The sequence below is a fragment of the Morone saxatilis genome, unplaced genomic scaffold, assembly GCF_004916995.1.
Source record: "Morone saxatilis isolate NCDOM2014 unplaced genomic scaffold, NCSU_SB_2.0 Contig4, whole genome shotgun sequence".
NCBI classification, from domain to species: domain Eukaryota; kingdom Metazoa; phylum Chordata; class Actinopteri; family Moronidae; genus Morone; species Morone saxatilis.
Window position 1 is genome coordinate 11,964,050 of NW_023339984.1, and position 12,578 is coordinate 11,976,627.

At 37.3% G+C, this 12,578-nt stretch overlaps 2 protein-coding genes across 3 annotated transcripts; one reads left to right on the forward strand and one right to left on the reverse strand.

Moving 5' to 3' along the window:
• Positions 1–277: 277 nt before the first annotated feature.
• Positions 278–6,943, reverse strand: LOC118338389 (ubiquitin carboxyl-terminal hydrolase 47-like). 2 transcript variants are annotated; one of them, XM_035675695.1, is made up of 11 exons: positions 6,805–6,943; positions 5,605–5,730; positions 5,421–5,517; positions 4,623–4,735; positions 4,426–4,496; positions 3,072–3,197; positions 2,885–2,980; positions 2,378–2,506; positions 2,155–2,283; positions 1,970–2,042; positions 278–1,299 (listed from the first exon to the last, which is right to left on the reverse strand). In XM_035675695.1, exons 2-11 carry the CDS (start codon positions 5,657–5,659, stop codon positions 398–400), a joined length of 1,791 nt encoding a protein of 596 aa, XP_035531588.1. In that variant the 5' UTR covers positions 5,660–5,730; positions 6,805–6,943; the 3' UTR covers positions 278–397. The 2 variants fall into 2 exon arrangements, with proteins under 2 accessions (XP_035531588.1, XP_035531589.1); XM_035675696.1 differs by lacking the exons at positions 5,421–5,517; positions 6,805–6,943.
• On the forward strand, positions 6,920–9,925 carry LOC118338460. Its single transcript, XM_035675761.1, has 5 exons — positions 6,920–7,059; positions 7,997–8,114; positions 8,334–8,437; positions 9,254–9,359; positions 9,540–9,925. The coding sequence occupies exons 2-5, from the start codon at positions 8,018–8,020 to the stop codon at positions 9,923–9,925; spliced, it is 693 nt and encodes a 230-aa protein (XP_035531654.1). The 5' UTR covers positions 6,920–7,059; positions 7,997–8,017.
• The last annotated feature ends 2,653 nt before the right edge of the window (positions 9,926–12,578 follow it).

Genomic DNA, 12,578 nt, shown 5'->3' on the forward strand with positions numbered 1-12,578 from the left:
AGAAGCGTCAGGCCAGACCGGCTACACTTACATTAGCCAAAATTAATGATAATTCCTGTCCCAATCACCCAAATGTTACCAAAAAATAAAAAATAAAGGTTTTGGGTCAGTTTAGGCAAAATCTTCAGTATTACAGAAATGTATCGTGTGTTGGGCTAATGTTTTTGAATTTATGGCAAGAAAGGTTCCACAAGGCACAAATTCTAAATTAATGTATCCACATGCAATACCAAACATTACATTTAATAACAAAACATCTTCATCTTTTTTTTTTATATTCATTTTTTATTATAAGTCACACTTAAAAAGACAAAGAACAAAAAAACAATACAAAAGCCATTCAAGAGACAAAAAACACTTATCATATTTAGATACAGATATCATCCTTATTATGTCCTCACTTCCATGGATTTCTTTTGTCTTCCTGTGCTCTTCTTTTCTTTGTAGGACTTGCAGTTTCTTCTCCCTTTGTCACAGTTTGTGTTGTGTGCAGTTTACGGCTGCTGTCTGGACGCTGCGTTTCCCTTTTATCTCTCCTTGAACTGTTGGATTTTCTGTTTGGGCTTGGTGAAGAAGAAGGGTAGCCAGGGAAGAAAACTGACGTTAAATTAGGATGATGCACATTTTCACTGACACCAGCCTCTCTTTTCAATTTGCTCTTTCTTTCCATTCTGACCTCTGCTACTGCCTCCGTTTCTGCGGATTTGACTCTATTTTTTGTAAGATTATAAGTCTCACTTGTTTTTGTTCCAGTCTTTGCAAAACTTCTGTTCTTCGTTTCCCGGATAGTCTCATTCGCCTTTAATCCTTCCTTTAGAGATTCATGGTTTTGCTCCGAATTGTGTTTTCTCACATTTACTGTGAAGCTCCCTCCAGTGTTAAGAGGACACATGTGCTCCTTTGAGTTTGTATCAAGCTGCTGTCTGTCAGGCTCATGACGTTTTTGCCCTGCATCGTTCTGTAACTTTGTAAAACTTGCCTTTTGTGTTTGCAAACTTGGTTTAGAAGTTTCTCCATTCGCTGTAGTTTCTGTCTGAGGCAACATCTCTTTGTGTGGCCTCACACATGCCGCTCTCTGGCTTCTCTCTTTTCCCAGTTCACCGAAAAATGTATCTTCATGGCTCCTCTTTAAGATATCGCCATTCAAGTTTGGCTCTCCATTGCAGCTTTCATCCATCGGTTGAGGATGACGAACAAAAACTTCTCTCCCTGCCTCGACATGTCTTTCTTCGGCCTCGACATACGAATGTGCACAGTTAGCTTCCAGGTCTTCATCAGTTTTTTCAAGATTTCTTCTCACTTAGACGATAAAAAGAAAGGAATTAATTAGTGAAAAACACAAACAGCAGAAGCGTAAAGAGAGTCCATCTGCCTCACAAGGTCACAAATTCACAAGATCACGTAAGAATCTTCACCAGGCTTCAGCACCCCAGTGGTTTATACTCATTAGCATCCTTTGAGGAAGCACTGGTGGCTGAGACATGAGCTACGGCTGTAGCTTAGCACTAGGTGTGTGTGTGTGTGTGTGTGTGAGATGCTGCTAAAGAGGTTAGCGTAGCTGCTGCTAGCATCAGTTATATCTGAACTTGATTTAAGAAGAGCAAAAAAAGTCACTGTAGGATTTTGACTACGTTATATAGTTTTTGTTGATCTGATTGGCTGAAGTTCACCACTAACACACTTTAAAGTAGTCAAAGACTTGTACTTGTTAATCTACCATCATTTCTAAGAGGAGCTTTAGTAATGATGCGTTTGGGAAAAACCTCTTTGTTAGACAAATTGTCATAATCATCTTAGCCTCAAGATGCTTTTGGGAAACGAAGCCTTGGTGTGTTGTCCACCTTCATTTTGAGCAAGCAATAGTTAGGCAGTTTTGTCTTCAAGGCCTTTCCAGGTGAAACTTTTTAAACTTATTTAAATAAAACTGAAAACAGGGCAGTAAGTAAATTCTGCACATTCGCAAACTTACCCTTCCTGTACATGAGGAGGTAAGCTGTAGAAGACCTCAAAGGCTTGTCTTCAGCAACAAATAGTGGTTTGATCTGTATGATTAAAACCAATACATAATCATGTGTAAAAATTCACATTGTTGAGTGTTAAACTGTGTGAGAATATGTAAAATTGGACTGCGTATGGTAAAAGGAGCCTCCTTACTTTTTTCACAATGTCGTCATTGAAGTTATACCACACCTGAGTCTCGAAAGATTTGATTTGTGCAGTGTAATGACCTCCTGTTAGACTACCAAAGTGGTTCACTAAAGCGTAGAGGTCATAGTCACAATTCTGTAGAGAGGGAAATAGAACAGAGTCATCACCTCTGATAAATATTAAATAAAAACAATTTGACGCTGAATTACGTAAGTACATATAAACATACCTTTATGTGTAAAGTTTGGGGGATGTCCACTTTGCAATGAAGCTTGACGTAACACCCGCACTTGTAGTCAAACCTGAATCTCTTCAGCAGGAGGGTCAAAACCTCTGGATTCTGTGTCATCTTACATCCCTAGACCAAAGAATGAAAACAGCTGCATGAACAAGAGACAGGCGCAAAGTCACCTACCATAAGCATGTACACGCATACGTCTTGTATATACACTGTTATCTACAGTAGACATGGACTTAGCAACCATCTACGGACAAAACTCACCAACTCACACGGAATTTGGGTTTAATAGATAACAATTTAACATTTTAAATGAACAATTCTAGCGGTATAACCTGAAAGTGTAAAGTGGTTATTTCAATCGTGAACATGTGTAGGTGGTATTTTCCGAAAGTTATTCTACCTGACAAGTCAGGGTCAGACCGTATCTTCTCCTTCAGAAAGCGAGAAATTATGTAAAAGTTTGGATCGCAAACAATAAAAAAAAAAAAAACTCACAAAGTTTGCATCTTGCTTCTTATTGCAGTGGTTGCAGTACATCTTGTTTTCCCCAGCGACGTTTTCTCGGTTGAAGAAAGCCTTCAACCCTCTCTCCTGTAAACATGATGTACTTATTCTTGCATGTTCTTTTCTTATGTAGTTTTGAAAAACACACAATAATTTTTTTTTAAGTAATACACAGTACCACGCTGTAGGTCTGATGACACAAATCTTCAACGGCAACTGGCAGAATCCAAAAAAAGCTCCTAGAATCGTTCCTCTCCTTGCATTTGAGGCAACTGGCCCTGTGGATGAGTTCCCCCTTGAACATCTAGACATCAAGGTACATCAGAGGTTACTTAATTGCTGTGTGGCCTGGTAGTTAGAAAAGGCTGTTAAAGGACTATTCCAGTGGAAATGTTTTGTTTGTGTTAAATACTCTCCTCCTATAACATCTCTAATCTGTTGATCCTTACATTTACTCAAGTATTGAACTACTACTCCTACGACCTGAAAATATTGTACTTTTTATTCCCCTAAGTTACTTTACACATTAATATTCTACATACAAAACATATAAAGAAAGAAAAATAAATGAACTATCCAAACGTATAAGCAGGCTACATACAGTATATAGTTGATGAGTCAATTATCAAAACATTCATCAGCGATTATTTTGGTTATTTAAGTCAATATTCAAGCTAAAAGGCAGAAACCTTTCATAGTTTCAGCTTCTCAAATGTGATGATTTTGCTGCTTTTCTTTGTCTTAAATTACAGTAAACAGAATATAATGAACTCTGGATGGTTCAGACAAAATGAGACACAAAAGTGCCACTTTTGAGTTTGGAGAGAAGTGTAAAATGCTGATTAAACATGAAGGCATGAGTAATAATCATCCTTGCTTTGCCAATGCATCACTAAATGCATTAATTTCTACAGAGCTTCAGAGCTGTAAATGCTGTTATAGCGGGATACAGAAACCATGTTGTTAAGGAACTGTGAGTATTTGGACCATACGGATTATACCGATCAACAACAGGGAAGTAGATGCACCAGGAAACGTGTGACAAGCCTTTTATGGACTATATGCTGTGACTGTGGGTCAAAGTATGAATCCAAGCTGACAACAGCTAATATTCTCTGTGAAGGAGCCAGCCACAAATCTTTTAAAGCCACCTTTCCAGCCCGAAGTAAGTGTCCATTTGTTACTAAAGTTAAGATTTGAATAATTTTTTTCCATGTCTAAGGAAAATTATCCCAATTATACAAGATATGACAATACATGGTTTCTTTAATGTGAAACTTGTGTATAGGGTTTTATACTTGTCTGATTGTATTGTTGGTTTAAGCTCGTTAGGAAAAAGTGTTGTGATATAATACCTCAATTTTTTAATAGTTTTTTTTAAAGTTCACATAGTTTTTTTCATTTGTCAGTTTTAGTTTTTAGTGGTGTCAAATTATCCGTTAACCCCGGAACATTCACCTTAATGTGCATAGAAGTTAATGTGGATTAATGCACACTCTCCCCGATAAATAAATAAATACATTTGTCCTTACCCTGGCAGCCTCCGGACTGGTCATACACAAGATCTTCTCAAAATACTCAGCAGCATCTCGTTGCTCATATACTGAAAGTAAGAGATTTTTCACTGTAAGATAATGTCATTAGTAGCCTATGCAGCCACTCTGAGTCGGTACCAGGCTCACGAGTGTGCAGGACTTTAACACTCAAGCTTTTTCAGACAGAAACTTACCATTCGTTATGCCCAGTTTTTTTGTGACCTCATGTGTTTTGGCAACACTTTTCTGTAAATCAGAAAACAGTCTGTCCAGATGTCGGTCAATGGTTGTCGAATCTTTTCTGCATCTGCGGAAAGAGGAGAAGTATATGTTATTAAACATGTAGCCAGTGACGCACAAATTATTAAGTTTGCCTGATGTTTTGGGAAATACGCTGGACCCATCAGCTGGTTAGCTTAGCTTCAAATAAAGAGCGGAAACAGGGGCAATCAGCACTAACACCACCACCACCCACCACGACCTCTAAAGCTCAACAATTAACACAAACCATATCTTCTTTTTTCAGACTTGTGTAAAGTGGCAACTGTATTTTACAGAGGGTTATGTGCAGGACTATTTCTTTGCTGGGACCAGTAACTTCCTGGACTCTCCACTGGTTGGGTGGTAACTGGTTCCAGCCAAGAAACTGTGTGGCACATACAGTAACCGCCTGTAACACCACAACATGTTGCTTTTACACTTTGTTTTTGGTTCATTAGTGAGCTTTAGAGGTGCTGGCGTATTCTGTTACCTTTGGACCCAGTGTACCCCCTGCATCCAGTGTTTATGCTAAGATAAGCTAACAAGCTGCAGATACGTATTTAGTGTACAGACATGACAGCAGTATCGATCTTCTCAAATAACTCTCGGCAAGAAAGTGATTAAGCGAATTTCCCCAAAAATATTCCTTAAATTAACTTTAAAGAGCTAAAGAAAAATGTTTTTGGTTTTAATTTGTAAAATATAACCCAAATAAAGCTGAGGTTACGCACTGTTTCACTGCCTCCCAGAAGTCTTTGGTCATGAAAAGCACCTGAAGCACGCTGTTCAAATAGCATGTGAGACCTGGACTGTGCAGGCCATGGTAGTCTGAAGACACAACAGTGACATAAAATGATCTTAAACGTGGAAATATATGAGCCACATGCTTAAGTAGTTTGATTTAATGTCACTTACCTGAGATGGTGAAGCAGTCTAGTTTCTTTCTGAACATTTCTACAAACTCATTCATACTGACGTCTTTTGAATGAGAGTGTTGACATTTTTAGATCACTGAAGGTTTTTCGGATGTATGGATCCAGCCTGTTGAAGCACATTAGACAGAGGAAAAGTTAAGAGACAGCAAGCAGGTTAAATATTGCAATATATTACAAAGAATATTAACAGGACTATAAACTTGTTAAACTGGTTTAACATGTATTTTGATATTGTTTTGTTAGCTGATAAGGCTTGTTGAGAGGGTGTTTTATGGCATTTAACTATAATTGGCTTTGAAAAATTATACATTTATAATACTGGCAATATTATAATAGCACAACTTAAATGTGGACTAAAAATGATATTTTCCACATTGATCTGCATGTAGTTGATTCTTTGTAGGCTTCTACAGAACATAAATATGATGCTTTGCTATAGATTAGACTCACAGTGTATGAAATAGTTAAATTATCTCAGTATGTATACCTTATACATTAATGCAGTGATAATAATCCAACGATATAACACTGACAGGGGCCTTTCTGCTGCACAAGTACTTTTGCTTCTGATACTTTAAGTAGGCTACATTTTGCTGCTAATATCCTCTCTTTTGTTCTGTTTCCTCTCTGTGAAACACTTTGGCTCAACTGTATTGTATGTAAAGTGTTAAATAAGTAAAGTTGAGTTGAGATCTAGGCTACTTAAAAGTACAAATGCAAGGCTTTTACTTGCACTAGTATGTTTTTATACAGTGGTATTGCTACTTTCACTTCATTAAAGGTTAGAATACCCCCTTTCCACCACTATTAAATGGAGGCACAACATAGAAAATCACAACAAAAGAGCGCAGATAGATTCATAATTTTGCATGACTGACGACAACAGGATGAAACCTGAAGGATTTCCAGTCAGCAGTGAGTTAAACACAAGAAGTAACCAGTGAACGCAGCTGCTGTGTTTGGGTGTTTTGGAAACCCACGCAGCCCCTCAGTCCTCCATTACACAGCGCCTCCGAAACAGGTGGCAAAAAGGGACAAAAGTAGCTACAGTAAGACAACAATGAAACCACTGTAACGTGGTAGACACGCGTAGGTTATACCTCATAAAGTCCGACAACACGAGGTGACTTTTTGTTTGTGTATGAGGTAAAATGGGAGGGTAAAACACGACGGTACTCACCGTGCAGCCTATCTGGTTACACGACCGACTCCTGCAAACTGCTTTCACTTTCGATTTTTCTGACTTTGTCCTGAAGGAGGAAGATACCGCGACGGACAGACAAACAGCTGAAGTGGGCCCACTTACAGACCCTGGAGAGTGAATTTGGGAAGATAATCCTCCAGAGTTGCGCAGTTTCAGGTGTGGCTGTAGTGCTTCCGGTTTGAGCTCTAGAATAAACTGAAACTCTTTAAAACTAAAGTGTGGCACCTTAAGGTAAGACTTAACTTCCTCTTATAAACCTATGTTTAATGTGCCAGTTTAAAGACTGATGGAGGCTTTGTTTTTGTTTTTCAGTAGGTGAAATTTTTGCTCCTAAATGAATATTAACATTTAGTTTATGAAGTGAGAGATAAGCATTTACAGATTGAGCTCACACAACTATAAGCAGTGTTTTTTTTTTTTACATATTCAGTATTCAAATGTCTTAAAATGTAAATTTGATTGTGCCTTTTCATTGGTGAAGAGTCACGCTGACTTTGTCTATCTCTTTATTGTTTTTATTTTAGTTAGTCTACTAATAGGAGTGCAAAATGAAAATGTTTTGAGCACAACCGGGTGTTTCTCCTACTGTGTTTGACTGTAAATGCATTCATGGTCTGCCTGAACCAGCTGGACAATCCCTGAGTGGCAGTCCAATGAGTCATATTTATTCATATCAGCTCAGTCATGTTAATTAAATATGTCAGGTGATGTTTGTCATGTCAACAATATTTTTCTCCAATACTTCAAATCAGATGTTGTTCAACTAATAACTCTTAAATCTGAACACAGAGGCGAAATGTTAACAAATGTGAGCTTAAAGTAAACAGGAGTCAAGTTGTAGCCCACAGATAACTGACTGTCTTCCTGGCAGCATTATGCTTCCTGTTTACATAACTCATCGCCTCCAAATTATGGGAACTGTATTTACATAACTCCAAACTGAAGTAAGACAAAGTTACAAAATCCATTAACATTTACTTTTTTTTACTTTTTATGTTACACTATCACATTATTTTTCATATATATATATATATGTCTCATCGACCTGGTTTTTACAGGCCTGTATGAAAACACCTGTCTCAGATATTCAAGATATTAAGCCTGTAAATTGGGCTACAGTATTAATTGACATTAATTAATTAATTAATTAATTAATCACATTTGTCAGTGATCACTCAGGAGAATCAAAATGAGCATTCGGGGACAGGAACAGGTGCAGAAGAAATATGATCCACTGGATGCCACCCTGAAGTTTGTCAAGAGGAGGGACGACTTGGATCCACTGTGTAAGATTCATTTCCTGTCTCACTGAGCATGTTGACAGCTTCTGAGGTTTTCATTTTATTGCTGACATGCATTACTACAGATGATCAGATTTTTAAAGTATCATTGTCTGTTTCATTTTCTTTTCACAAGCTGCAGAATTTTATTGTAATTCAGTGTTACCAAAGGCTCTGTAATTCACCACATATTGCAGCTAATATACATATTGTTGTGTACCTCAGGTTCAGATGATGATGATGACGACTGTCTCAGAGCAGAGATGTCCTGCGGCCACGCTGTCACTCCTGAATCTCTAACACAGTGGTGTCGCAGCCAGCTGGATGAGGTATCTCATGTCTTGAAAACAGTATTTTTTGCGCGTAAATTCAAATTAAACCCATCTGATCAAATTGTGTCGACAGTGACGACAATAGTGGTGTAAAAGCCTGTTTACTGGTATTATTTCACTGGCAAGACTCACAACTGCAACTAGTGTTCTTCTGTTTACTCTGTCACCTACTGGCAAATGCAATTTGTGTGAGTCTGTAACAGACAACTGAACATTTAAAGGTCCAGTGTGTAACATGTAGGAAGAAAAAGAAATATGTGCATAAGTTTATTATTTCATTAGTGTAAAACCGCCTGAAAATAAGAATTGTTTTTATAGCTACAGACGCTGTGGGTCGCCTTTCATGGAGGCCACCACTGTGAATCGCCATGTTTCTACAGTAGCCCAGAACGGACAAGACCAAAAATTGGCTGTAGATGTTTTTTTGCAACATTTAAAAGCTACTGCTAGACTGCACTAAATCCCTACACACTGGGCCTTTAAGATTACTAATTAAATAAAAGGGGCATCTTAAAAAGATGTTTTAACCTACCAGGTTAAAAAACTAAACATATTTTATTGAAGCTTCTTATGAGGCCACAAATCAGCAAATGCTGAATTAAAAAAAAATTATATATTATTATGGAGTCCTGCTGTTTTGATATTCCTTCTCATTTTTATTGTGGTGTACATCCTGTCCTCCAGGTCCACACTCCCACATATGTCACATCACTATTTCCAAGATAAAACATTTATACAATCCATATCAAACCCAGCAATGGAGTCTTTACTTATCTTCTATTATTCTACCACTTTTTCTCTTTGTTGTTTTAGGGGAATTACAAATTCCAGATGCTGTGCACGTGGTTGAGGGTACCAAACTGTGCAATAAACCAGTGGTCCGTATCCAAGAGGTGCGCAGACTGGCTGATTTGTTCCTGTTGAGGAAAATGCAGTACCTTTGAAAAGACCATGACCGGCTTGCTGCCTGGACGGAGTACTGTGAAGTTCAACAGTGAAGTGGATTTAAGCAAAATCAAGTGCATTGATTTTCAATTCTGTGTTCCTTTACTATTTTTTTTTCCCTTTGCACTTTCTTTTCCAACCATCGTGTCCACAGTGCAAGAACGAGTGTCGGAGAGGAAGGAATCTCCTCCCAACCTTTGTGTCCAAGTGCCACATATGTACAGCTGCCGACCAGAACAAGACCCGTACCAGTTCTGCTGGCAGTGTCAGAAGCAGTGGAAAAGGATGCAGGCTCGATCTGACCGCTGCAATAATGACGGTTGCAATCAACAAGGACCTGCAGCTTCTGAAAGACGTGTAACGCTCAATCCCAGTCTGCCCCGCTGTGGAGGTTCGGGGGAGGGGGTCACCGCTGCCCCTCTGTCGAGCCTGTCCTACAATGCGAGCATGAGGTGGAACATAGTCAGAATCTGCAAAAATATCAGATGTCCTCGCTGCCAGGTGGAGTTCTGCCTTTGTCTGCCTGAATCTAAAGCGTGAATGTTGCAAAACCAGTTCACCATATAAAATCTGTCCTAGTGGTGTGGCTCCGAGACAGACCTCTATCCCTGTGTGGCAGAGAAAATGAAAAACATTGATCCATCTGTTCTCAATCAACAATTCAACCATGGTTGTTTAAAGGTTTCAATGTTATATTACCTTGTACTCTTAACAATTGTTGACAAATGCAAAATGTGATGTAGACATGTATCGTCTCTTTTACTTGTGGATGTATGCTGCCACCTTCTGGCCGGATGTTAAATTGCACATTACAGACAAGGGTTTTTATAAAATTAAAAGAAGTTTTATTGTGGCTTGTATCAATCACCTATGTATTGAGTTGACTGGGGGAAAAAAAAAAATTTAAAAAATTTGCGGTTTTAAGATTATATAGCTATACATTTAATGTCCTTAAAAAAAAGTAATTTATATTTCAGAATCTATTTAGAGACATTATTGTTACTTATCACAGGAATCTTGAAATTCATGCTTTTTAAATTGTTCTTTTCTTTATTTATATTTCCAAAGAGAAAGTTCTTAATTTTTTTAAGCACAAAAAATGTAGTTGAAAGAAGAACATTTAAAATGTTACAAATAAAGTTATTATCAATGTTTTTGTTTTTTATTTTGGTTTATATTTACCAGTTCATCAAAAAAAAAAAAACATCCTCTGACTACTATTAAAAAGCAGAACATTGTCTAGTTTTTTTTATGTAATTGATGACAATTACTTATATGATGGCATTGAAATTTTGTGAGTTTTTTATTTTAAAATTTAACACATCATACAGAAGTACATGTTTTGTGTCACATGATGGTCAATCATCATTGCCATTTTGATTACTTTGATAGCAGGTTGTGGATAACATTAATGGGTTGCAGTTACAAACCCATATAGATTACACCAGAGGTTTTCAAACTATGTGGCATCCCTCCCAATGGGATGTAGGCGAAGAAGCAATGTTAGTTAGTTTGGAACAGTAGGTGGAGCTGCAGCAGAGGGTGAGACACCACCCATAAGGACAGTTAAAGGACCAGTGTATAATATTGTATTTAAAAACACAAAGATTCCCGTATTCAGGTGATTATACACTAATAAAAACATACCTTTGCGTATTATATTCAATTTCTGCCAATAGATCCTCCTAAACATTACACCATGGGCCTTTAAATAACCCCAATTGTTACGAACAATTGTTATTATTGTGAACAAATCACAAAAAATCACTGAAAAAATAGCCTATATATGTCCAGAACATGTCTGAGAATCATCCCGTTTTGATGGCTACAGTAACTGCTCATAACTATTCATCATATTTTTAATGGTGCCAAAATATAAACAAATATAGTCTAATAAAACAGGGCTCAAGTTGCATCTCGCCAAGTAACTCACAGGCTCCATGGCGACATTATGTCCCCCAAACATTACGTGAACTGTGATTTTCATTTAAATGGAAGTACTGGTTATAACAAAAAATAATAAGAGTGACAATAATCATATTATATTTGCAAATATCAATATATGTTTTGAAGCCATGTATTGATTTATGTTTGTGTATTCCTCCGAGCCACAAGTTATGTCCTCAGCTAGCTTTATTTAAGTGTTGCTAATTTGGGAAGTGAACACTTTTTAACTGTGTTTGGATAACGTTGTGGATGTAATGTTATTTTTATTTTTTTTGCTGAAACTAATTGGAAGTAATGGACACTACAGAGGACACTTGTAAAAAAAAATAAACGCCTTATCCCGCAAAGAGAGGACAGATCGAAAGCAATATTTTTGAGGTAGCAAGAAGGCGGCATGGAGACTTTAAGAGGTGGCAGAAATAAATGCTGATTTATTTCCAAATCTTCAGACATTTTTTCAAACACATGTAATTTTTCCATGAATTTAATCCTATCAGTTACTCAGAATGTTCCATCATCATTGTCTGGAACACTGATACTCTCCTCTATCAATTCATATAGCTATAAATATTTGCCCTGCATCAAAAACCTGTGTGACGGACTGGCGTGTTTCTGTGACGACAGGAACATGTCGTTTTATTGACTATGAACCCCCCCCGCCTTAAAACTAATGAAAAGTAATTACACAAGATGAAAAAAAAAATGAAGAAGTGAAAATAATCTCACCTGGTGGAAAGGTAAACCAGGAATTCATTTCTTCAGACAGACATGTAATTGTATTGTACAGAATCGTATTATATATGGCATATTGCTTTTATATTGTACTCTGATATTTAAGTCAATAAACAATCAAACTAATGCAAAACAAAATATACTTTGTTTGAATGAAATAAAGCAGTTTAAGTCTCATATGTAAAAGTTTGAAGTTTTAACTTATTATTACTGATGTGTCTTTCTTTACACTGTCTTCATCCTCTCCTCTAGCCTGAAGACTGAGTGCATCTTTCTCCTGATCTTTTCTCATCTTTCCCTCATCTTCTTCACTATGTCCCATCTGTGTGTTTTCTTCATCACCAGTGTCTCTTTTGCTGACATTTTTGTTTTCTCCTTTCTGTCCTTCCAGACCAATATCTTCACCCTGTTCTTCTTTCACCTCGTCTGTCAGATCTTCTGAACTGGTTTCAGCAGGTTTCTGACACTCTTGAAGAAGAAATAAAGTAAAATATTCAGTAATCATCTGTATCAG